This window comes from Cervus canadensis, chromosome 24 (genome assembly GCF_019320065.1).
Source record: "Cervus canadensis isolate Bull #8, Minnesota chromosome 24, ASM1932006v1, whole genome shotgun sequence".
NCBI classification, from domain to species: Eukaryota; Metazoa; Chordata; class Mammalia; order Artiodactyla; family Cervidae; genus Cervus; species Cervus canadensis.
In genome coordinates this window covers 4,937,079-4,964,127 of record NC_057409.1, presented here as the reverse complement: position 1 = coordinate 4,964,127, position 27,049 = coordinate 4,937,079, and the positions used below count along the sequence as shown (strand labels likewise).

Here is a 27,049-nt window from a genome sequence, read left to right as displayed (position 1 = left end):
TTTGCTTTTTACCAAATGGGCACTCAATTTTCTTAAACCATTTACTGAATAATCTAGTCTTCACCACCACTAGTTGAGAGGCCATCTTTATTTATTTACTTAGTGGTCCTGCCACAGGGCATCTGGCTTGATTCCCCAGCCAGAGGTAGAACTCATGCCCCTTCAGTGGAAGCACTGAGTCTTACCCAGTGGACCACCAGAGGACCCAAGAGGTCACTTTTATTATATGACAAATTACTCTACGTATTTGGGTTTATTTCCTGGCCCTGTTCCCTTCCACTGATTCTACTGAATATCCCTGGACTAGGATAACAGTTCCAGTTACTTGCCAGTATTTTTTAAATATCAGATAAGGCAGGATCCTTCTTACATTTCTCTGTGAGGACTTCCCCGGTGGTCTAGTGTTTTAAGACTGAGCGCCCCATGGAGGGGGCCCAGGTTCCACCCCTGACCAGGGAACTAGAGTGCCCATGAGGTAGCCAGACGGCCCTGCGTGCCGCAGAGACCTGACGCAGCCTAAAAAGAGTCCGGGATTTTTCTAGTGATTCTTATTCAACTAAAATTTATATTTTATGTACAGAAAAGCGAACAAAGTCATGAGATTTACACCGGGTGAATTATCACACAGGGAACATACATATCTTGTATCCAACAGCAAGATTAAAATGTTGCCGGGGGGGCTTATCTAGTGGCCCAGTGGTTGAGATCCTGCGCTTGCACTGCAGGGAATGTTGGTGGTCCAGTGGTTAAGAATCTGCTTACCAGGGCGGGGGACACGGGCCTGATCCCTGGTCCGGGAAGATCCCACATGCTGCAGTGAGAAGCCCTGATACCGCAACTAGAGAAAGGCCTCCACAGAACCGAAGACCCAGCATGGCCAAGATTAAAATAAATAGTAAACTTAAAACTTCAAACACCACAGATTATCTACCTTGTTTTGAACTTTGTATACAATTAATTTTACATTGTATTTCCTCTGTCTCTGGCCTCTTTGGCTCAGCACTGTGAGATTCATTCACATTGTGAGTAGCAGCAGGATGTTCATTCTTAGTCATTTGCATAATTCCATTGTGTTATTTCATACACACGCATGAGGGATCTTAGTTCCTTGACCAGGGATCAAACCAGAGCCCCCTGCATTGCAAGATGGATTCTTAATAACCACTGGAATGCCAGGGAAGTTCCTACATTCAATGTTTCTGTTCACAACTCATTGGCCAGAACTTATTTCATTGGTTCTGCCAGTCCAGAAAGTATCTAGCAGAGGGTTACTTGGCAAACTGCACTATAGGTTAACACTCAAGGTGTCTGTCTAGCTGCATTTTGCATTCCCTGTATGACAACTTTTTATGCTTAAGGGCCATTTGTATGCCTCTTGCAACAGCCTCTTGTGCCCTTTGCCCATTTTTATTTTGGGTTATTAGTCCTCATCAGTTTGTAGGAATTCTTTAAAATACTTACATTTTTAACTGTATTCTTTCCTGCGCGGAGCCTTCTCAGTGTGCTGTGCGCGGATGTTCTCTAGTTGTGACAAGTGGGAGCTGCTCTCTGGTTGGGGGTGTGCAGGCCTCTGATGGCGACGGCTCAGACTCTGGAGCACACATGCTCAGCAGTTGTGGCTCTCGGGATTAGTTACTCCTTGGCACGTGCAATCATCCTGGACCAGGGATCGAACCCATGTCCCCTGCATCGGCAGGATTCCTATCCACTGGATCACCAGGGAAGTCCAGCAGGAGTTCTTTATGTATTAAGAGATTATTTCTGTGACATGAGTTGTAAGTCTTTTTTATTTGTATCATTGTTTTTTTTTCCTCTTGTGACTGTGCCATGAGGCATGTGGAGCTTCCCTTACCAGGGATTGAACCAGTGCCTCCTGCAGTGGAAGCAGGGTCTTAACCACCGGGCCACCAGAGAAGTGCCTGTACCATTGTCTTTTGACTTATGGATTGGTTTGCCATGCACAAAGTTTTTATGAGATTACATTAATGGATCTTTTGTGACTTCTAAACGTTGAGTCATCGACTCAGTTCTCTTTCATACCAGTGATTAAAAGAAATTTGCTGATTTTTTTTAATGTTATTGTGGTTTTAATTAAATGTTTAAATCTTTGATCCACTTGGAATTTGTACTGAAGTGATATTGTGAAATGAATCCAACTGTATCTTTTTGCAGGTAGCTGCCTGGTTGCCCCATCCCAATTTATTAAAGGTTATGTTTTTACTCCACTGATTTGGATACCTTTGTTGCATGCTAAGTTACCTAGTGTATTTGGGTCTGTTTCTGAACTTTTTATTTTATTACATTGTTTTAGTTTGGGTAAACTGATTCAGTAAACTGGGTAATACTGATTCAGTATCTTGTAGGACTTAATCCTTCCTGACTGTTCTTTTTAGGAGTTGTTTTGTTTTGGCTTTTAAATTTGTGTTCTATTCCATAATTTGTCTGCTTGACTTAATTTAAAAAAATCTTCTAATTTTTTTTTTTTGGACAATTTATAATCCATGAAGATGAAGATGTACTATGTTTACTCCATGGCTGAGTTTGAGAAGTATGTCATAAAATGCTTAAAACAAAAAAAGAAAGAAAGTAAACCAAGCAGGAGTAGATGAAGTTTGGTCTGTTTGTTTCTTTCTTTGAAATTGTGCTGGTGGAAGGAGGAGGGGCTCTCCTTAGGGGTCTGGTGGGGTGCTCTATGGTGACCTTTGAAAGGCTGCTTGGGCACTGAGCTGTATTCTTTTTTTGTTTTCTTTTCTAGTAGAGGACTTACTAATATTGTCTTAATAGTTACTTTGCTTTGGGGAGTTTTTTAAACTTGCCTTCCGTGTGTGCTTAATCTTGTCCGACTGTGTCCCTGTGGATTGTGGCCCACCAGGCTCCTCTGTCCATGGGATTCTCAGGCAAGAATTCTGGAGTGGGTTGCCATGCCCTTCTCCCGGGGCTCTTCCCGACCCAGGGATTGAACCTGTATCTCTTACGTCTCCTGCACTGGCCGGTGGGTTCTTTATCACTAGCGCCACCTGGAAAGCCAGCACCAGCCTTAAAAAATTGTAAACCTTTAGATGAAGGGTAAGAGAAGCCTTTCTGGTGTCAAATGATCTAACCTTGGGACTCTTTCTCGTGAAATAGAGCAGCCACGGGGCTGGTAAGCCTGCTTCGGGGCAGTGGCTGCATGTACGAATGAGGCTTTGCTGGGATCCTGATGCCTCGTGTGTCCTCTCTGCTGTGTGTTTACTTTCTCTTACGTCCTTTTGGTCAGAATTCAGAATTTCAAATAAAATCAGGTTGTTAGGTGAATGTGAAAGTGAAGTTGCTCAGTCATGTCCGACTCTTTGTGACCCCATGAACTGTAGCCTACCAGCCTCCTCTGTCCATGGCATTTTCCAGGCAAGAATACTGGAGTGGGTTGCCTTCTCCAAGAGATCTTCCCAACGCAGGGAATGAACTCGGGTGTCCCGCATTATAGGCAGACGCTTTACCGTCTGAGCCACTAGACTTAATGAATTTCCAGATGTGAATATTCTGAAAGCAATCCGTGGTTCCCATCCTTCCTTTAACAGATATTTTAAATGAAGCCACATATGTCCAACCCGGTTCCTTCTTTCCCCTCGCCACAAAAATAAGCAGTGCCGAGGACTGTTGACCTGGACTCACGTCGGCCACTCTCTCCTACGTGTCAGGTCTTGTTTCTCATCTCTTAGTTACAGCATCCATGTTGTTTCTCTGTTTCACTGCTGCCCCCCGCCAAGAGCCAAGATTTAGACTTTGAACATTTCCCCTTTAAAACAAAAAATTAGAAGCTTAAGACTTAGTAAAAATAGGAGGAACTTTGTGAGAATGGCAATGATTGGGAAAGCAAAACTTGTGAAATCTTCAGATGATTCTGATAAGCCACCTTGCTTGAGAAGCGTAATTAGAGAACCTTTTTTATTTTTTTTGTTAAATGCCTGGTAATGCCTTGGTCTTTTTATTTTCTTTCTTTTTTTATTTTCCTGTTGAGCTTTTTATTTTTGGGGTGTAACTAATTTACAATGCTCTGATAGTTTCAGGTGAACAGTGAAGGGACTTAACCATACATATACATGTATCCACTTAGAGGATCTTTCTAAGGTTCCAGTCCAGTTCTTTTTCTTCGTAAAATTGTGTATTGGCTCCTTGTTGCTTCCGGAATAAAGTCCGAGTTCTTGCCATGCATAGTGTTTGAGGGCTTCTGTGATCTGATCTAGCCGCTGCTTCTCTGCAGCCTCCCGGCTTTCCAAGACCCTCTCCCCAGAGCCTCCAGCTGTGGTGAGCTGCACCCGCAGGAAGACTTCCTCGTCAGCCTCCGCGGGTCTCGCCTCTCTAGCCTCTCTCCACAGGCTCTCCTGGGCCTGGAGGGCTCTCTGCTTCTCCTCTCACGTGTAGTGAGCTCCTGTGTGCCCTTGGAGATGCCCAGCTTGGCAGCAGTCCCCTCCTGTGAGGTTCCCGATGAGCGGCCTGTGCTTAATGCCAGCACGGCATTGCTTCTCTGAAGCTGAACTTTCACCTCGCTGTTGCATCATGACTTGTGAGCGCTTCTTTGGTGCCTGGGACTTTGTCTTTTATTTTGGTATCTCCTCGGGTCCTGTAATTCTTATCTGAGCATATCAACTTGACAGAATGTGTGAACCTGTAGAGTCTAGTTTCCTTTAGAAGATGATAGGTTTTGGTTACAAAGGGACACTGTTGACTTTCACTCTGCACTGGACATGTCTTGTGGGAAACTGATGCTGGTCGTATTGATGGATAGCAGCTTGAAGCGGCCCCCGCAGCAGCACACTGAGCACACATCACCCAGACTGATCACAGCCACTACCTCTTACCCAGTACCACTTCCGCCCTTGTTTTCATCATCTTCTGTTTCTGGCTAGAGGCAGAAAGGGCAGAATGGTCTTACTGTCTCATGTACTTAGGTGTTTTTATAAACATGGGCTTCTAAAGGGATCCAAATTAAAAAGATCAGAAATTCTAGTGTTCACCTAACCCCATCCCCCTTGTTTTATAAATGAGGAAATGGAGACCTTTTTCTCTGAGCAGAATCATGGCAGGGGGTTGGTTTTGTCGTCTTTCGACTAGCACATAGGACAAGAGGAGCCAGGGAATGTTGAGTCAGCCACCAAAGTTCTGGAAAGGGCTTGAAGGTAGGCAGTGACCTGCTGCAGCCTCTCCCTCCCCCACCTGTCAAAAGATGGGGAGGCTTCTGAATTCCTCCTTCCTTGTTGACATCTGGCGAGAGACTGGTTTATGATTATGAAATAAAATGATAGAGGGACAAGAATGTTGGGACTAGTTGAGTTCCTGGACCTAACTATCCTAAGCAACCACCATTCTGGTAAGAGTGGTGACATTCACAGTTAGAGACAGTTTGAAATTTTCAAGGACAGTTCAGTCAGTCAGTGGTTATTATTGGAACCATTTCAGTAATATTCGTCTAACCTGTTCTCTGCCTGTGTGTGTATATCTACACACACACACACAAATCACTTTCCAGAATCTGGTGCTGCATTCGGCAAAGCTTTAGTAAGGTCAGGGGTCTTCCCCAGAAGCACAGTTGGCTTGTTGCCATTCTTTATTGATTTCTCCCTGGGCTGGGTGTGAAACGAAGCCAGAGAGCCAAGAAACTAAAAGGTGTTGAGGGAGAAAAACAAAGCAATACTAACTCTTTAAGTGATCGCGCAGAGAGTAAGATCTCCACCCTCCACTCCCATTCAGATAATAAATTTTCTTTGAACTGCACAGCAACTGTGTGTTCATTGACTGTTGATTTCTGTCCACTATGCTGAAAGGTATACTTCTAAATGACAGATCGTCGGAGATCTGTGAAAACAGAACCAAAACTACTACTCTTAACCTGTGGTGAGTGTAGAAGGAGCTTAAATCATTTGTACCCTTAGATTCTTAGCCTACTTTCTTTTTTTTTTTACCACTTTACAGTTTTTTTTTAATTATATAACTCAACTTTACTTATTTTTTAAACTTTTTATTTTGTATTGAGATATAGCCAATTAAAAATACTGTAATAGTTTCAGGTAGACAGCAAAGGGATACGTATACATGTATCAGTCTGTATCAGTCAGTTGCTCAGTCAGGTCTACTCTTTGCGACCCCATGAACCGCAGCACGCCAGGCCTCCCTGTCCACCAACTCCCGGAGTTGACCCAAACCCACGTCCATTGAGTCAGTGATGCCATCCACCCATCTCATCCTCTGTCGTCCCCTCTCCTCCTGCCCTCAATCTTTCCCAGCATCAGGGTCTTTTCAAATGAGTCAGCTCTTCGCATCAGGTGGCCAGAGCATTGGAGTCTCGTGTATATTATACATGTATACGTTCAACCATACATGTCCATGTGTCCGTTCTCCTCCTAACTCCCCTCCCATCTAGGCTTTCCACATAATGAGCAGAGTTCCCTGTGCTGAACAGTAGATCCTTGGTTATCCGTTTTGACTGTCGCAGTTTGTACATGTCTATCCCAAACTCACTAACTATCCCCCATAGACAGTTTGACTTGTGAGAAATTGTTGCCTTTTTTTACAGTTTTGGACATCACTACAGATGTCTCCTTTTCCTTCTTGCTTGCACCATCTAATCTGTTCCCAAGTCCTGTTGATTGCCTTGCATTGCTATGCTTGAATTCAGCTTTCTTCCCTTGCTTGCTTTGCCACCAAAAATAGATTTAGGACTTCATCTCTCACCAGGAAAATTGTTGTGTTTCTTTGTTCAGCTTCAGTCCCTCATTTACGTTGCTGCCAAAGTGTTTACTGGTCTAAACCTCAGCAGGGGATGTCACAGTTGCTTGGGGTACCAGCCCAGACATTTGGGGAGCCTGCCTACTGCTGCGGCCACTTCCTGTTCTTGTATCCATAGCCCCAGGAAGAAAGTAGCCATTACAATTCTTCATTTTGTTTCATTGCCGCAGTCTCAGACATTCTGTGGACATGTGTCTGCAAGTATTGAAACAAAATGTTGGTGTCATCTAACATTTTGCGATATTTTCTCAAGATTTCTCATGTTTAACCAAGATGGGTAGTGACTCTCACTTTACCCTGATTCATCAACATTCTTTTTTTTTTTTTTTTTTTTGCTAATTCTGTAAGTGAAAACATTTTTCATGGCTGTTTTAAGTTTGCATTTTTCCAGAGCTGAGGTTTCCCCCTGTGTTTGTTAACTGTTCTTAAAGGAAAGCTTAGAGGAAGCTCTTTTTAAGAATTGGGAGATTTGGGAGTTCCCTGGTGGTCCAGTGGTTAGGACTCATTTGTACTGCTGTGGTCCTAGGTTCAACCCCTGGTGGGGGAACTAAGATCCTGCAAGCTGCGTGATGTGCTTGCTTTAAAAAAAAAGAACCAGGGGGTCTGTCAGACTGAAATGGATCATTGGCTTGTGGAGTTAATAACAGAAAAAGCTTTATTTAGTCAGTCTGTATTTGTTAGGGCTTCTAGACACAGGTGACGGAAACTTAAAACTAACCACGTCATGTAAGGGAAGTGCCTCAGTTAAATCTAAGGAGGTGTTTATTTTAATTCAGGAAAGATTTAAACAAATAAATCAAGGCTAGGGCAGAACAAAGCTGGTGGAGGTGATAGAATTCCAGCTGAGTTATTTTACATCCTTAGAGATGATATTAAATGTTGCAGTCAGTATGCCAGCAAATTTGGAAAACTCAGCAGTGGCCACAGGACTGGAAAAGGTCAGCTTTTATTCCAGTCCCAAAGAAAGGCAATGCCAAAGAGCTACTGTACAATTGCACTCCTTTCACATGCTAGCAAGGTAGTGCTCAAAGTCCTTCAAGCTAGACTTCAACAGTATGTGAACCGAGAACTTCCAGATGTACAAGCTGGATTTAGAAGAGGCAGGGGAACCAGAGCTTAGATTGCCAACATCTGCTGGATCATAGAAAAGCAAGAAAAACGTTTATTTCTGCTTCATTGACTATGCTAAAGCCTTTTACTGTGTGGATCACAACAAACTGGGAAATTTTTAAATAGATGGGAATACCAGACCACCTTACCTGTCTCCTGAGAAATCTGTATGCAGGTCAAGAAGCAACACTTAGAACCAGACATGGAACAACGGTCTGGTTCCAAATTGGGAAAGGAGTACGTCAAGGTTGGGTATTGTCACCCTGCTTGTTTAACTTATGTGCAGAGTACATTATGTGAAATGTGGGGCTGGATAAAGCACAAGCTGGAATCAAGACTGCTGGGAGAAATATCAATAATCTGCAGGTGACACCACCCTTATGGCAGAAAGTGAAGAAGTAAAGAGCCTCATAATGAAAGTGAAAGAGAGTGGAAAAGCTAGCTTAAAACTCAACATTCAAAAAACCAAGATGATGGCATCTGGTCCCATCACTTCATGGCAAATAGGTGGGGAAAAAAGGGAAACAGTGACAGACTTTATTTTCTTGCATTCCAAAATCACTGCAGACGGTGACTGTAGCCTTTAAAGACACTTGGCCCTTGGAGAAAAAGCTATGACGAACCTAGACAGCATATTAAAAAACAGAGCTATCACTTTGCTGACAAAGATCGGTCTAGTCAAAGCTATGGTTTTTCCAGTAGTCATGTATGCATGTGAGAGTTAGAGCATAAAGAAGGCTGAGCACCGAAGAATTGATGCTTTCGAACTGTGGAGCTGGAGGAGACATCTTGAGAGTCCCTTGGACTGCATGGAGATCAATCCTGAAGGAAATCAACCCTGAATGTTCATTGGAAGGGCTGATGCTGAAGCTGAAGCGCCAGTACTTTGGCCACCTCATGCAAAGAACTGACTCATTGGAAAAGACCCTGATGCTGGGAAAGACTGAAGGCGGGAGGAGAAGTGGACAACAGAGGATGAGATGGTTGGATGGCATCACCGACTCAATATTCATGAGCTTGCGCAGACTCTAGGAGATGGTGAAGGACAAGGAAGCCTGACTTGCTGCTGTCCATGGGGTCACAAAGAGTTTGACATGACTTAGCGACAGAACGGTAAAGGGCCGGGAAACATTTGGGCTAAAGAGCTAAGGAGGGAATTGGGAACCTCTTTCACCTATTTCTCATGCAAATCAGCATGTTGATTTCCTTCTTAATGTTGGGACAACTAAGCTTCCGCAGTCCGATGCATCCCATAAGGCCTGCCACTGAAGAGGGATTGTTTTGTTTTTGTCCTTCTCTCAATTCTTCTTTTAAATATTTTGTGAGGTTGTTTTTGGGTTCTGGATGGGAGCTGTGTCTCAGCAACTCTTGCTAGAACCAGAAGAATGAAGGAACAGTTAGCTCCAAATTAAAAAAAAAAAAATGAGAAGGTGGGGGGAGCTGAAGAAACTAGGCACATGGAGTGATAGGCATGCACCACACAAAACAAAAACCTAGTCTTGAAGCCAACTAATATGTAAGTAAATGAGACAGTAGAGTGGGAAAGAGCCAAGGGAGACCGAGTGACTGCTCTTCATGCTTTGTTTTTGTGATTCTGTTTTCCCAGATGCCCCTGTAAGCAAAATGAAGGATTTCTGGGAAGAAGGATAACTGGGTATAGTTATAGAGTTGTAAGAATGTACTGTTTCAGGGAAGATGAGTGGTGTTATTCTACCTAGGTTAAATCAGAACTACTTGTGACCTTGAAAAATTTGATGTTTAAGCCAGCGTTAGCAAATCCAGGTGCTTTCTAGGATCCTAGTAAGCTATAAAAATTTGAGTCAACCGGCTAGGGTTGATGTAAACACATCAAACAGGTAAACATGTGTACCTATGTCACACATGTGTCTCAGGCTCCTTAATCTGTCTCCTATACTCCGATAAAAAGAAGAGCAAGCTATTTTCCTACTATAAGAAAATTGGTACAAACAGGATGATAGATGATACTTGATCCCCGTGCTGCTTCAGCACACATGCTTAGTTGTGTCCAACTCTTGTGACCCCGTGAACAGCAGCGCGCCACGCTCCTCTGTCCATGGGATGTTTCAGGCAAGAATACTGGAGTGGGTTGCAATTTCCTCCTCCAGGGGATCTTCCCAACCCAGGGATCGAACCAGCGTCTGCCTGCATGTCTTTTTGTCCTTTTGTACATGAGGTTCTCAACGGCAAGTATACCGGGGTGGCTTGCCATTCCCTCCTCCAGTGGATCACGTTTTGTCAGAACTCTCTGCTGTTACCCGTCCATCTTGGGTGGTCCTACGTGGCATGGCTCATAGCTTCATCGAGTTACACAAGCCCCTACGCCACAACAAGGCCGTGACCCAAGAAGGGGATGTGCTACCCATCGGACAGTTGCACTCATCTCCCATGCTAGTAAGATCTTGCTTAAAATGTTGCATGCTAGGTTTCAGCATTATGCAAACCAAGAACTTCCAGATGTCCAAGCTGGCTTTAGAAAAGGAAGAGGAACCAGAGGTCAAATTCCCAACATTCACTGGATCACAGAGAAAGCTAGGGAATTTCAGAAAAGCATCTACCTCTGTTTCATTGACTACGCCAAAGCCTTTGACTATGTGGATCATAATAAACTGTGTAAAGCTCTTAGAAATGGAAATACCAGACCACTTACCCGTCTCCTAGGAAATCTGTATGCGTGCAGGTCAAGAAGCAATAGTCAGAACCCTGTATGGAACAACTGGTTGGTTTAAGGTTGAAAAAGGAGTATGACAGAGCTGTCTGCTGTCACCCTGTTTAATCTGTACGCTGAGCACATCATGAGAAATGCTGGGCTGGATGAATTACAAGCTGGAATCAAGATAGGCGGGAGAAATATCAACAATCTCAGGTATGTGAATGATACCACTCTAATGGCAGGAAGTGAAGAGGAACTAAAGAACCTCTTGATGAGGGTGAAGGAAGAGTGAAAGAGCCAGCTTAAAACTAAACATTAAAAAAACTAAGATCATGGCATCTGTCCTTGTTACTTCATGGCAAATAGAGGGGGAAATGTGTAAGTAGTGACAGATTTCTTCTTGGGCTCTAAAATCACTGTGGATGGTGACTGCAGCCATGAACTCAGAAGATGTTTGCTTCTTGTCAGGAAAGCTATGACAAACTTAGATGTGTGTTGAAAAGCAGAGATATTACTCTGCCGACAAAGGTCCGTGTACTCGAGGCTATGGTCTTCCCAGTGGTCATGTACGGTTGTGAGAGCCGTACCGTAAAGAAGGTAGAGCGCCGAAGATTTGATACTTTTAAACTGTGGTGCTGGAGAAGACTCCCGAGAGTCCCTTGAAGAGCGAGGAGATCAAACCAGTCAATCTTGGGAAATCAACCTGAATACTCAGGTTGAAGGGCTGATACTGAAGCTGAAACTCCAGTGTTTTGGTCATCCGATGGGAACAGCTGACTCATTGGAAAAGTCTCTGATGCTGGGGGAGATTGAGGGCAGAAGGAGAAGAGGACATCAGAGGATGAGATGCCTGGATGGCATCACCGATGTAATGGACATGAACTTGGGCAAACTTCTGAAGATGATGAGGGACAGAGACCTGGTGTGCTGCAGTCCGTGGTGTCAGAAAGTCGGACGTGACTTGGTGACTGAATAGCAACAACTGCCTGCATTCCTGTAGTCTGAAGCTGATGGGGATACAAGGAGCTTGGGCGCACTGGAGACTGACTGGGAGAGATTTTCTTCCACAGGGGCCTTCATCTAGCCGTCTGTACTTGGCATCTGCTGTGCTGCTCGTTTCAGTTCAGTCACTCAGTTGTGTCTGACTTTTTGTGGTCCCATGGACTGCAGCATGCTAGGCTTCCTTGTCCATCACCAACTCCCGGAGCTTCCTCAAATTCATGTCCATTACCATTAGTTGGTGATGTCATCCAACCATCTCATCCTCTGTCGTCCCCTTCTCCTCCTGCCCTCAATCTTTCCCAGCATCAGGGTCTTTTCAAATGAGTCAGCTCTTCGCATCAGGTGGCCAAAGTATTGCAGTTTCAGCTTCAACATCAGTCCTTCCAATGAACACCCAGGACTGATCTCCTTTAGGATGGACTGGTTGGATCTCCTTGCAGTCCAAGGGACTCTCAAGAGTCTTCTCCAACACCACAGTTCAAAAGCATCCATTCTTTGGCACTCAGCTTTCTTCATAATCCAACTCTCACATCCATACATGACTACTGGAAAAACCGTAGCCTTGACCAGACAGATCTTTGTTGGCAAAGTAATGTCTCTGCTTTTTAATATGCTGTCTAGGTTGGTCATAGGTTTTCTTCCAAGGAGCAAGCGTCTTTTAATTTTATGGTTGCAGTCACCATCTGCAGTGAGATGCAGTGAATTATTGTAGAGCAGATTGTAATCCAGTCATTTTATTGCTCAAGTTGTTCCAGATTTGGGCACTGGGAGCGCCATCCAAGCTCTTCCTTTTAGCATGTCCTCCTCACTCTTTGAGGGCTTCCCTGGTGGCTCAGATGGTAAAGTGTCTGCCTGCAATTTGGGAGATCTGGGTTCGATCCCTGGGTTGAGAAGATCCTCTGGAGAAGGAAATGGCAATCCACTCCAGTACTCTGGCCTGGAAAATTCCTTGGATGGAGGAGCCTGGTAGGCTACAGCCCAGGGGTCGAGAAGAGTCGGACACGACGGAACAACTTCACTTTTCCTTTCTTTTTTTTTTTTTTAAGCATCCAAAATCTTTTACTTTCCTTTCACTTTCCTCACTCTTTGAGTACATCCTTACTTAAAGGGGCACCGTAATATGTCCATGTATATCTTGTACTTTCCCTGCCCAGCCTTCAAATTGACCATTTCTCCCAGGAGCCCTGGGTTCTTCCACTGGGGAGTATTTAGAAGTTAAGATCTGGTTGCTGGCTGTGTTCATGTTATTGCTTTTAGGTCCTCGGCTGGCAAAAAGGCTCTCTAGTTTAGGCTGCCCAATTAAATCCAAATTTCCGATAAACAACAAATGCTTTTAAAAATATAAATATATAATTTATCTGAATTCAAATAACTACTGTCTTGTATTTCATCTTGCAACACTAATCTACCTGTTCATACATATTAGGACTCATATGGGTTTAGATTTAAACCTGTTATTCCTAATAAACGCTGTGGGGTTCATTTTATTCCTGTCATTTGTAACTTTCCTCTCGGAAACTTGATTCCCTTCACCCTCAGTATATGTTTACTTACTTGTTCAATTGCGGAGTGCATAGGACGCTTCAGATTTGTCACGCTGTGTATCTTTGAAAAGGGTTGTCTGTCGTTGCTCCCTCCCTCTTCATCCTGACCCTGCCAAGTGAACTTGCCGATGGCTTGAGTTCAGGTTACTTGGGTTAGTGCCCCCTCTTCTTCCTTTCACTGTATGTTACTCAACTGAAGTATGTTACTGTTTGTACTGATCTTAGCGTTCCTTCCACCCTTACTGATTTGTGTATGACATTCACATGGCCCCCAAAATTCAGCAACGTATGGAACAGTATGTTCAAGAAAGGATCACACACCTTTTTTTTTTTTTTTAAATCTTAATTCCACTCATGCTTTTTAGGTAACCGCTTTCACTAGTATCTGATTTATCCTTTTTGTGTTTTTTTTTTCTAATACTATTATTTTTTAAATTAAGGTGTAGTTGATATAAAATGTTGTGTTGATTATGGCTGTATAGCAGAGTGATTCAGTTATGCATATATATACATTTGTGTTTTCTTCTGTGTTCCAGTGAGCCGATACATGTATGTTTTATTTCTCCATCTTTCTTACAGTAAAGAGTAGCACGCTGTGTAGGTAACTCTTTTGCAATTTGCTCTTCACTCACTACCGTATCCTAGAAATCCCTCTGCATCATTTCATAGAGATCATCGTGTGTTTTTGCTGTCGCAGTTGTGTGGCACTCCCCCTGTGGATGTACCATACTGCCTGTGTTTGGTCATTTGTTTCCAGCATTTTGCGATTAAGAACAATGTTGTGACGAATGACCTAGTGCTAGTGTTTCTGCGCTGTTGGAGATGCATCTTCACGGTGAGTTCTTAGAAATGAAATGGACAGGACAGTGAGTAGCTGCGTATGTAGCACATTTGTTAGCAGTTGTGAAATTCCCTTCTGTGAGAGTCCTACCAGTTTGCAGTCTCATCAGCAGTAAATGGATTCTCTTTCCCCAGAGCCTCACAAACCAGATGTGATACTGTGCTTTTTCCATTATGCTAATCTAATAGATGAGAAATAGAATTTTTAAAAAATAGTATCATTATAGGTTTTTTTTCCATTTTTAAATTATATAGTTTTAATTTGCATGTTTCATATCATGAAACTGTAGTATTTTTAATTATACACTTTTTTTTTTCATAGACGAAACTGCAAAGGAAATCCAAATTGCTTGGTTGGGATTGGTGAACACATTTGGTTAGGAGAAATAGATGAAAATAGTTTTCATAACATTGATGACCCCAACTGTGAGAGGAGAAAAAAGGTAAGCCATCATTTTCTAAGAGATTTCCATATGGTATTCCTCTGTGCTTTGTTCTGTGCCTGTGGTCAGAAACTGTTACTGATGTCAGGTAACCTATGCAGCTTTGAGATCAGTAATGGAATTTCAGACTCTGAATCACTTGAACTGGAACAGTTCTTAATGATGTGCTTTAAAACAGGTAGCTAAATAAGAAGAGTTTTAGTTTGGTGCTGATTCTGTGTTTGCTTTAATGTAGCATGTTTTACTTAGAGCTCTTTTTAGTCTCTTTAAAGGAGGTGGTAAGTCCAGAGAACAAGCTCCCATAATGATATGATTTGGCCTCCTTGGGCTTATATTTTTACATGTTATACAATGGATAGTTTTACTTTTTTTTTTTGGTAATATACATTAATATTAATCATAAAGCCTGGCATTTACAATATAGTCATCTGTATGGGTATTTTCTCTCTTAAAAAGAATGATTCTTTGTAAGTTTTGGAATACTCAGCCTTATCTTTGAAAAAAGTTGTAACTACCTTCTAGGGGCTTCCCAGGTGGCTCAGAGGTAAAGAATCCGCCTGCAATGCCAAAGACAGGGTTTGATCATGGGTTGGGAAGATTCCCTGGAGAAAGAAGTGGCAATTCACTCCAGTATTCTTCCCGGGAAAAATCCCTTGGACAGAGGAGCCTGGCAGGCTACAACCCATGGGGTCACAAAAGAGTCAGATACAACTCAGTGGCTAAACAACAAACTTCCTCTTACCCCACCCTCCCCAATCTCTCAGATCTGTAGGATAGAAAATAATTTATCTGAAAGTTTCACTTTGTCCTTCTATTGAATGCTGACCTCTTAGGAGAAACCTGTGTAACACATCTTCGCGCTAATGCTTCCTAGAGCTCACTGTTCTCCGAGTTACAGGTTTAAGTGGCTGGAGGAGACTGGTGATGAGCTGTGGTGCTGTCCTGAATCTGTTCCCACTCCTGTAGTCAGCCCACATGGGGCTTCCAAGACAACATCCCTTAACCTTTCCCGAGAGGGGCTTGTGGGATTGAGACTGTTTAACACATTTTAGATTAAATTTTAAAAGCATTTGGCAGGTTTTTTTTATTTTAGGAGAAAGTTCATTGTATAACTGTGAATTTTTCCTGTCTGTAGAACTCGTTTGTGGGCCTCACTAACCTTGGAGCCACTTGTTACGTCAACACTTTTCTCCAAGTGTGGTTTCTTAACCTGGAGCTTCGGCAGGCGCTCTACTTATGTCCAAGCACCTGTAGTGACTACATGATGGGAGATAGCATCCAAGAAGAAAAAGGTGAGTGGGGATGGGTGTGGGGAGGGCTCACTCCTGAGCTTATTGCCAGCTAGACCGCTTTGAGCCAACCATAGAGAGGAAACCTGAGCTACCATTTTTTGCTGTAATACACTGTGATTGCAGTCCATTAAATTCTAGTGCTTGATAGAAATCAGTCAATAAAACAGACAGGGTTACTCTTCTGCCTGGCTTGAGAGGCTTAATAAATACTTTAGTGTAACCACAGCCTTTGTTTGGATTCCCAAATACGCTGACTTACAAAATACCCTCTAAAATTAAGATTAAATTAACTAACCTTGGCAAAGCAAGCCACTAATAATGTGAGTACACTCGTTGCAAATTTAGAAACCAGTTTCAAACTGTTCCTAGTGGAATTATTTTGTTTTTTTCCTGCATAATATGTGGATTGTTATTCCTAATTAATATGTCTATTTAGAGGTTTTTCTCTGAGATTGATACAGTGTAAGAGCTCCAAGTTGGGAACTTTTTTGACTCTGTAAATCCAGTGCTGTCGTTTATGTGATCTGATTTGGGCTCATGGCCTTTGCCTTTGACTCTGAAAGAGAAAAAATAGGATTCCTAAGCCCCACATGTTCCTTCTTGCTGCTCTTTAGACAACGGTACTAGTTTTGGTCCTTGTTAATAGTAATCTTTGCTTCAAAACAGTGCTTAAAAATTCTTAAGTTTGTTTCCCTAAAGCTATAGTTCTGAATATGTAAATCTAGATTAATGGTACAGAAGATAAAGAATAAGTGTATGTAAAGGATGAGTAATGGAAAATGGATCCTTTTTAATTTTTAACATTGTTTTTGCTGAAATATAAATTTACCAATGAGAAATTTATATTGGTAAATATAAATTTGCCAATAACAAGTGGACACTAAATTTCTATTTTGTAAAATAATGTACCACAGACTCCTTTGGGAATTGTGGTTTTAATATGTGTCTTCAAAAGATGTGATTTTTTTTTTTTTTTTAATTTCTAAGCACTTGCTATTGTTTAGTGCTTCAGTTGTGTCCGACTCTACCAACCCCATGGACTGCAGCGCACCAGGCTTCCCTGTCCTTCACCGTCTCCCAGAGTTTGCTCAAACCCATGTCCACTGAGTCAGTGATATGCCGTCCAGCCATCTCATCCTCTGTCTTCCCCTTGTCCCCTTGTCCTCCTGCCTTCAATCTTTCCCAGCATCAGGGTTTTTTCCAGTGAGTTGGCTCTCCGCATCAGATGGCCACAGTGTTGGATCTTCAGCATCAGTGCTTCCAATAAATATTCAGAGTTGATTTCCTTTAGGACTGTCTGGCTTTTTGTTTTTTTTTTTTAGTTTCTAAACACTTAGATTTTAATATTCCATCAAAGTCCTTAACCTTGTTCTCTGATAAGAGTGTGCATTTCCGGGTACTGTTAACAGACTCAGTGCAATGTAGTGAGAAGGCTTTGGGTTAGAAATGATGGGACCTGAATTCTAGTCTCAGCCCCACTCTTGCCTTATTTTACAGATAGGAAAACCAGCACTGGATAAGTATTTAAGATCTCAGGTAGAATATAACCTGTAAAATAAGACATTTGGAGTTGATATAGACTTACTTGAATAGCTTTTAATATCCTATAAAGTCTCTGCACCCCCAGGAAGTAAGATTTTTCTCTTTATTTTACAAATGAAATGTTGGCTTCCTTTTCACAATGGATGAGTCACAATCGGTAGTAAGAGACCCTTCAGACCAATCAGGAGACAGAAACTACACAAAGACTTGAACAAAGAATTATTAACAGGAAATTAGAGTACTAGGGGAATTGGTTAGCAAGAATTCAAGGTGACTTGAAAAACAGAGACATAGCAGATAGGGGAGCAGCCACCAACCCTCGGGCTGAAAAAGAACACACAAAGAGGAGCCATTGAGCCTGCTGACCAGGTTTGCGGTCCAGACCTCATGGAGAAAGCACTGCCCAAGCTGACTTTTGTTGTTCAGTCGCTAAGGCGTATCTGACTCTGCAACCTCATGGACTGCAGCGCACCAGGCTTCCTTGTTCTTCACTATTTTCCAGAGTTTGCTCAAATTCATGTCCATTGAGTTGATGATGCCATCCAGCCATCTCATCCTCTGTCTTCCCCTTCTCCGCCTGCCCTCAATCTTTCCCAGGATCAGAGTCTTTTCCAATGAGTTGGCTCTTGCATCACTGGATGGCCAAAAAGAAACAGACACCTCTATGGGTTTCCTTGCTGGAAATGGTCCTCAGGGAGTTACTGGGCCTTGGCATCACCTGCACAGTGTGTCCAGGTCTTTCATAGGGCAGTCATTCAAGAGGAAGTACCCGACCAGAGGCATCCCACTGAAACTGCTAGAATAGTTGCTGCTCAATGAGTTAACAGGGAGTCTGCTGGCCACTGCTGGCTGAGAGCGGGCAGAGCCTAGTGAGGTGCACAGCGGAGCCCTCCAGCGCCCTCTACTGACAAGAGTCAACCTTGCACTAGATGGTGAGGAGCAGAGCTCCTCTTTGCAGAGCTCCTCTTTGTTGGTACAGAGCAGACAAAGAAGGGTAGATTTGGAGCTGAAAGGCAATTAATGGATAACAGCAGCACAGAAAGGAAAACTCAGATCTTTTAGGGCTCTTGATCCATGCTTCCTATTTGCATACCTTCCCCTAACCATGACTTCCCTGGTGGTTCATATGGTAAAAGTGTCTGCCTACAATGTGGGAGACCCGGGTTTGATCTCTGGGTCGAGAAGATCCCCTGGAGAAGGAAATGGCAACCCACTCCAGTACTGTTGCCTAGAAAATCCCATGGACGGAGGAGCCTGGTAGGCTATAATCCATGGGGTCACAAAGAGTCAGACACGACTGAGCGACTTCACTTTCTTTCCCGAACTCATTAAAACGTGAAACTAAATTTTAGGGTTCTTAGCAGTAAATTGTTCTGTTGTTCATTCAGGTTCGAATCAATGTGCTTGAAGATTGCTGTCATTTGCTCTGTGGCAAGTTCACGTTAATGGGGATTATATTAAAGTATTTAGCAAATAGTAAATATGGTATATGGCTTTTATTGGATTGGATGTTTTGGTGGGATTTGATACTCTAGAAACTGTAGTCACGATTATTATTGTTGTTGTGATGTGGGTAGGCCTTGCTTTTAGGGGATGTGTATGGACAGCCAAGGTTGCCAGCATTACTTCCAAAAGATATGATTACTAATTTCTTTGAAAGTTTTAAAAATGTAATAAAGCACTAATTTAGTTTGGACATAAAGTTTTTTAATTATGTCCTCATGTAACGAGGTGTACATGTTTTTTTAAGGTAGCAGTTTTTCAAAAACAAACATTTCTTTAATAGATTATGAGCCTCAAACGATTTGTGAGCATCTCCAGTACTTATTTGCCTTGTTACAAAACAGTAATAGGCGATACATCGATCCGTCTGGATTTGTGAAAGCCTTGGGCTTGGACACAGGGCAACAGCAGGTAAGAACCTTCCTTTTAATTATTTATCTTTTAATATAAAAAGCATTTCTTACAATCATTATAGAAAGAAATGAAGGAATTTTTTTAAAATTAATTTCCCTCTATTTTCAATTAGAGCATTTATTTACTGCTTAGCATATTACACATTTTCCTTGATTCCATTTCTGAAAATTCGTATACGGGCACAAAATGGATTCAACATTGCTGCAGTCCTTTTTCAGAAGTTCTAAGTACAGACAGCTTTTGGGTTATTTTACTTACTACTGTTTGTTAAAGAAATTGAAAAGCAAGATTTTTTTTTTTTTTTAATTAACTCAAACCTGTATTGTAGGATGCCCAAGAATTTTCAAAGCTCTTTATGTCTCTTTTGGAAGATACTTTGTCTAAACAAAAGAATCCTGATGTGAGGAACATTGTCCAACAGCAGTTCTGTGGGGAATATGCTTATGTAACTGTGTAAGTGTTTCCACTTTTTCATGATACATTTTATTCTGAGGTGGTTGCTTCTGTGTTTTCTAATTTTGAGTTCAGGTCCATGTTATGGCTTTAGTGGCTTATCATGGGACCTGAGGTATTTATAGTAATATGTTTCTATGGGAACATGTAAACAACTGACTTGATAATTGCAATTGAACCTATCCAGGTGTTGGAAACTGTCTGGTTGAGCTCTTGCTGTTTATTTTACGGCTGTGGTGTGAGCCAACGAGAGTAAAATTGGAGCCTACTCAATACCAAAAGTAAAATAATTCTTGAACATTTTCCTAATTATAAAATGCATGACCTTATCAATCACTTTGTTTTATTTTTTGAGTATACATAGTGTAGAAAATGTCAGTGAAAGAATTAAGGTAATGTTTCTTTCTGTATCTTCAGGTTATAGTACAGTAAAACCTTACTGCTTTTCTCACTCTGATCTTAATGTTCTCACTCTGTTTTATTATAGCTGCAACCAGTGTGGCAGAGAATCTAAGCTTTTATCAAAATTTTATGAACTGGAGTTAAATATCCAAGGCCACAAACAGTTAACAGATTGTATCTCGGAATTTTTGAAGGTATTCAGATTTTGGCATAGATGTCATTTCTGCTCCTTAACAGTTAAATACTGTTCTGAATGTCTTTTTATTTAATGGATAAATTCATTATTTTAACTTTTTCTCCATACGGACTGTTTATGTAATGATTTAGAAGAAACTTTGTAAATTAAAAAGTACAGAAGCACCTTAACATAATTTTTGGCTATTTCAGGTTATTTTATATGTAGAATTATGTATGTATAAAAGCTTGTGTGATTGGGGTATGGTAGAATAAGAAAGTGTAAGCTATGTTAACATAAGATTAATTTACTTTTTCACTTAATGAGAAATAGAAAGTTTTTTTTTTTTTTTAAAAAAAACATTTATTTATTTGACTCTGCCGGGTCTTAACTGTGGCATGTGGGAACTAGTTCCTTGACCAGGGATCGAACCCAGGACTCCTGAATTGAGAGCATGGAGTCTTTGCCACTGGGCCACCAGGGAAATCCCCGAAAGTGTTGAATGTAATTTTTTGCATCAAAGTCAGCCCCCCCACTCCGTCTCTCTCTGTGTGTTTAGGTTTGTGTAGAAACAAGAGAAATGGTTCTCTTTGCTCAGAGTGGACAAGCTTGCTAATCAGAAGCCTTTGCAATCATGTAGGAGCAGACACATGGGATAGTAGATAAGCTTATTAGGTAGCTTCCTTTCTTAAAATATTTTTGTACTTTTCCTACTTTTTTTTGGCACAACCATCAGCATGCTTGAAGTACTCATTTATTGGATTCATTCAGCTAAATACTGAGTGTTTACAGTGTTGAGGCAGTGTTTCAACTGTTGGGAATAACCATAGTGAATGAGGCAGACAAATATTTTTGCCTTTAAGAAAGCTTATAATGTAGTGGTATGGGGAGCAACAAGGAACAATAAAATAAATAGAAGAGAAATATCTAATGTATCAACTGTAATAAGTGCAATGAAGAAAACTAAAGCAGGGCATGGAAAATGTGGAAGGGTGATAAAAAGTGGGGTAGTGAGTTGTCCAAGAATTGGGGGGAAGATGAAATAACAGGTTCAGAGCGTCACTCCAAATCTTTGTTGTGACGAGACAAAGAATCGAGGAGCATACACTTGCCAGACACAAGAGCATAAGACAAGAATGTGTGTGCAGGTTTGAGGAGCAGCAAGGAGATCAGTGTGGTTGAAATAAATAGACAAGGGGAAAATAATAGAGGATGTCATAGTAGAGATAACTAAGGACCATATCAGAGAGAGCCTGGTAGACCTTTGTCAGAAGTTTGAGTGAAATACAGTGCCCTCAAGGGCTGTAAGCAGTGTAATCTGTTTCAACAGGAAAGCTTTGAGTACTGTCTTGAGAAAAGGCTAACAGTGAGGCAAAGGGCAGATAGAAGGAGTTGATGATGACTTGGAGCAAGGGTTAACTGAAGAGATGGTAAGAAGGGTTTGGATTTTTCAAAGTAGAGCTGAAGAAATTTGCAGACTGGATATGGAGGGAAAGAGGAGTCAAGGATTACTAAGGTTTTGTCCTCAACAACTAGAAGAATGGAGTTGGCATGACTGAGATGTAAGGAGTGTGGGAGGAGCAAGTTTGGGAGAGGAAATAGGAATCTGCGCTGGGGCAGGTTAGATTTGATGGGTTCAGGGTCAAAACGTCAGGGCGCAGTAAAATCACCAGGGGCATGAGAGAGATGAAGACCAAGACCGAACCCTGGGACATTCAGGCATTAAGAGATGGGGGCAGGGGCGCAGCTAGGCAGAAACACTGGGGGCTGTGAGTGAAGAAAACAGGTGGTGTCATCCTGGAGCAAACGAATGAAGGGGTAGTACTAGTGTTGTGTTACCATATTGAAGTGTAATCGGTAAAAAGAAACCACCATTCGCTCTAACATGGAGCTTTTCTGCACTCTTAGTTTTGTGTCATGAATGCGGTTTAGTAGTTTTAACTGTGTATGCATGTGAAATTTGTATATACAATTTCATATTTGGTGCCTGTAGGTATTTTCCACCCATTTTCACTGTTTTAAAATTAATTTTGGTGCATTAAAGTACATGAGTTCTTTTTTAAACCTGTTTCCTTCAATTCCCAGAGATGGGATTATCAGGAAAAAAAGACCTAAAACCCAAGCATTTTTGAAATCATACATTTCAGAAAGAAACATCAGTTTCATAGTATACAAGTTAATAATGTCACTGCTAATCTAACTTAATCTTATGTGTCCTTCATTATTTATAATAACTTGATTGTAGCAGCTTGAGTAAAAACTAATTATAATTTGCATTAGAGTTTTGATCATTAAAAAAATCTTTTTTTTTTTTTTTTTTTAACTAATGTGCCTTATTCCTGTTCAGGAAGAAAAATTAGAAGGAGACAATCGATACTTTTGTGAAAACTGTCAAAGCAAACAGAATGCAACAAGGAAGATCCGGCTCCTAAGTCTTCCTTGCACTCTGAACTTGCAGCTGATGCGTTTTGTCTTTGACAGGTAAATGTGTGCGAGCCGCAGTGTTTGGCTGGTCACTGTGGACCAATGTGTACAGATTTTACCATAGACAGATATAGTAAAATGCTTTTAATTTGAAACTTTAGATTTTGGGGTGAAAGTTATAGATGGAGCCTGTCATAATTAAGAACTAGAGAAGTAGAGAATCCTTATTTTTCTGTAAAATTATTTAAAACTGCAAAGGAAAAGCAGACATTTAGGTATCAATTACCTTAATATTTTATATTATTTTATAAGAAGTTGAGTAAATTTTCTACTCGCAGCAGTGCAACCCCCATTCTATAGAAATAGATCTTCCATAATTAAAATCAGGCAGTTTTTTTTAACATGTGCATTTCTTCTGTATAGCTGGAATATGTGTGTTTTCTTTTATTTCATTTCAAAATGTCTGGAAATGGGCTGTTTGGAATTAGCTCTTTAAATTCATACTTTTTAGCTTGTTGATTGTTTATTGTCCAATTCAATGACATATTTTGAGCAAGATTGCAAAAAGAAATCTACCTAGCTACTCCCCAGTTTATTTTATTTAAAGAAGCCAGTAGAATTTACACATTGTTTTATGGTTGTTTTAAATAATAATTATAATTAGCTTTCTTCTTGGTTAGGCAAACTGGACATAAGAAAAAGCTGAACACCTACATTGGCTTCTCAGAAATTTTGGATATGGAGCCGTATGTGGAACACAAAGGTAATATTTTTACCAGGCAGTGATAATTATAATGCTCATTTGTGATCCATTTGTGTTGAGTACAGAATAGGAGTTTACCACTAAATTTTATTTGCCAGTCTCTGAGAACAAAGGCGTCTTAGGTGAGTTGAGAGGTTATTTTTATTTTCTATGAGTGAGTACATAACAAAGATTGATGGTTCATCAATATCTATATAATTAAGGATATAAAAGAATAAATTACTTTGCTATTCCTAAACTCACTCTTGTTGCTTTAGCCTCACTTCAGTTCATTTCAGTTCAGTTCACTCAGTCATGTCTGACTCTTTGTAACCCCATGGACTGCAGCACGCCAGGCCTCCCTGTCCATCACCAACTCCCGGAGTTTGCTCAAACTCATGTCCATTGAGTCGCTGATGCCATCCAGCCATCTCATCCTCTGTTGTCCCCTTCTTCTCCCGCCCTCAATCTTTCCCAGCATCAGGGTCTTTTCCAGTGAGTCAGTTCTTACCAGGTGGCCAAAGTATTGGAGCTTCAGCTTCAGCATCAGTCCTTCCAATGAATACTCAGGACTGCTCTCCTTTAGCATGGACTGGTTGGATCTCCTTGCAGTCCAAGGGACTCTCAAGAGTCTTCTCCAACACCACAGTTCAAAAGCATCAATTCTTCTGCGCTCAGCTTTCTTTATAGTCCAACTCTCACATCCATACATGACCACTGGAAAAACCATAGTCTTGACTAGATGGACCTTTGTTGACAAAGTAAGGCTTTGCTAGTCTCACTACTGTATCTGTAATTCCTCATAAAATTAAGGGTCTCCACATTGCCTCCATTCATGGTTTTAAAAAATATTTTATCAGAAACATTAGATGGCCTAGTTGCAATATTTATGCTGTAACTTAATTACTCTTCTTTGGTAGTCCTCATCTTACTAAACAGGATGATTCTTGTTTTAGAAAAGAAACATCTTGCCCTTTGTTTCTCTCCTGCCCTTACTGGATGGACCATTTTACTTCTCTTTTAAGATTGATGTTAATGTTGGTGAAATTTTTAATACAGAAATTACATCATAACCTCTGTCTCCATAAAAAGGTTCTGGTGGCAAGCCATAATCTAAAACCTTCAAAAGAAATGATTGGGAAGGTGGGGAAGTGATAGTTAAGCCTTAAAATGCATGATACTCTCTAGTCAGTATACTGGAGTTCAAAATTTATACCTGTGTGGTTGCCCTGGTGGTTAAGAATCCACCTTGCAATGCAAGGGACATCAGTTTGATCGCTGGTCTGGGAAGATCCCGCATGCTGTGGAGCAGCTAAGCCCGTGTGCCACAACCACTGACGCTTGTGCGCCCAGAGCTCACGCTCCACAACAAGAGAGCCACTGCCGTGAGAAGCTGGCACGCCAAGAGCAGCCCCCGCTCGCCACAGCTAGAGAAAGCGCGAGTGCATGGTGGAGACCCAGCACCGCGCCCCCCGCCACATCCGCAGCTGTGGGGGAGGACAGCTGCTCCCACGGCGCTCTGTTGCCGTGCCGTTTGGCTGGCTGAGTAAACTTAGCAGGAGCTCCCTGTCTGCAGTCTGCGTCCTTCCTCCTCTACATAGTCAGTTATTCGAAGTTAGAGAAGCCTGGTTACTTACTGGTTTCTTGGGGGTTAGGAATGTAGGAAATGTACAAATTATTCCTTCTTTTTTTTTTTCCTTGCTGTTTGCAGGACCCTAGTTCCCTCACAGTGGATTCAGGAATTGAACTCTGGGCCACGCTCCAAATCCTAACCACTGGGCTGCCTGGGAATTCCCAAATTATTCCTTTTCCTTGACTCCAGTGTATGATTTCTAATAGTTCTTATCATGATTCAATTTATTATACATTTGTCCAATTTATACTTTAAAGAATAACGCTTCCACTTTCATATTCTTTTTATTTTTCCTGTATTCTTATGCTTATGTGTCTGCACATGTATATCCATACAAAACAGAAAAGATAGATCTAAAAAGGTGATCTGTTTTTAAAAGAATTTATTTGTTTCTTTAAATAGTGAACCCACAGATACACAGATGTATAGACTGAGGGATTCTCATATGTTGAATATTTACCTGCTTGCTGTCTTAACTCCTGCCATATTACTTGGGGATTTTAATATCCCTGTAGACAACATTAAGTCTGAATAAAGTTCATTGACTTTTGGAAGAAACCACATACATGTAGTTATTAAAATACTAAGACAGATTTCTAATACAGTAATAGAAGTGAAGTCAAAGCCACTCAGTCATGTCTGACTCTTTGCGACCCATGTGGAACTCTCAAGGCCAGAATATTGGAGTGGGTAGCCTTTCCCTTTTTCAGGGGATGTTCCCAACCCAGGGATCAAACCGAGGTCTCCCACAATGCAGACGGATTCTCTACCGGCTGAGCCATAAGGGAAGCCCAAGAATACTGGAGTGGTAGGCTATCCCTTCTCCAGCACATCTTTCCTGACCCAGGAATCAAACCAGGGTCTCCTGCCTTGCAGGTGAATTCTTTACCAGCTGAGCTACCAGAGAAGCCCTTTAAATGGAAATAGATATACCAGACAAACATCAGTTCCTTTTCTGTTCTCATACCATACAAAAAAACTCAAAAGAAATAAATGATCTTTTAAATTGTTTGCCTGAAAAGCCCACAGCTTAAGGATTTTCATAAAGTTGGAATTGTAATTCTGTACTCTTTTTTTTTTTTTTAATGAATTGATAACTATAAAATCAGGTTATCTGCAACAGTGATAACATGATAATAAAAACTGGTATCTATTGGTAATAGTCATAGTTACTGCTAATACTTCTGTGCTTTATTGTCTTCAATAATAATAATTTGAGGAATCATTTAATGATTTGATATGTAATAATTTGAGGAATGCCGCTGAGTGCCGCTGTTGTAGACAGTCTTCACCTGACCTGATAACGACTTCTCTCCTTCAATGATTTTGTCTTCCACCTTCCCTCAGCCCTTCTGAAGGCCATGACCTACCTTGTCTTTCTACAGTTTAAATATCGTATATCTTGTTCCACTCTATTTTCCTTCTCTTTTAAGAATGATAAAATAGAAGCCATCCATAAAAATTAAAATACAAAAATAAACGGTTCAGAGAATTATCACGAAGTGAATATCTTCCTGAGTACCACCCACTCCAAAGCTTCCTGTGTGATCCGCCTGGTTGCAATCTCCTTCCTCCTGAAATAGTCTGAGTTGTCTGGCAATCACTACTTTTTTTATATTTTTGCTTTAGCGTTTTACTATATAAACTTGTACCCCTAAACATTATAGTGTAGTTTGCCCTTCCGCCTCCTGGGATATTGCCAAGTGAAGCCTAACCCATTGTTAAATCTCAGTGTCCCTCTTATGCTTGTTCGTCTTGGCCATTGGTGGCTGGAGAAAAAATCATTGATATGTCTGTCTGTATTTTGAAGAATTTCGAATTTATATGAACAAGATCTAATTTAACAATTTTGATCTTTTAACTGGATCAGTTCATCTATTTACACTCTTGTTAATTTATACTCTTAGTTCCTCTAATTAAAATTTGCATCACTTTTATTAAGGTTTCCTGTCACTTGCCTGTATTTTCATGTTTCCCATTTCTCTAAACATACAAGTCTAATTTTATAATCCATGACTGACATTGTTGGAATATTATGTAAGTTTCTTTTTGCTGTCCCATTTGGTTATTTTAATGTTACCGGGTCTTCTGTACCTG

General features: G+C 41.2%; 1 protein-coding gene across 5 annotated transcripts in view; it reads left to right on the top strand.

The window, feature by feature from the left end:
* Positions 1-27,049, top strand: part of USP48 (ubiquitin specific peptidase 48) — a 73,426-nt gene that overhangs the window by 7,993 nt on the left and 38,384 nt on the right. For 4 of the 5 annotated variants that reach the window (XM_043444962.1, XM_043444963.1, XM_043444964.1 and 1 more), the window contains exons 2-8: positions 14,252-14,372; positions 15,508-15,664; positions 18,993-19,120; positions 19,452-19,576; positions 20,064-20,172; positions 22,501-22,634; positions 23,258-23,340. In XM_043444962.1, the coding sequence (XP_043300897.1) occupies positions 14,252-14,372; positions 15,508-15,664; positions 18,993-19,120; positions 19,452-19,576; positions 20,064-20,172; positions 22,501-22,634; positions 23,258-23,340 (857 nt within the window). Of the gene's footprint in view, positions 1-14,249; positions 14,373-15,505; positions 15,665-18,992; positions 19,121-19,451; positions 19,577-20,063; positions 20,173-22,500; positions 22,635-23,257; positions 23,341-27,049 lie in introns of those variants that run through there. The other variant, XM_043444965.1, reaches the window with a different exon arrangement.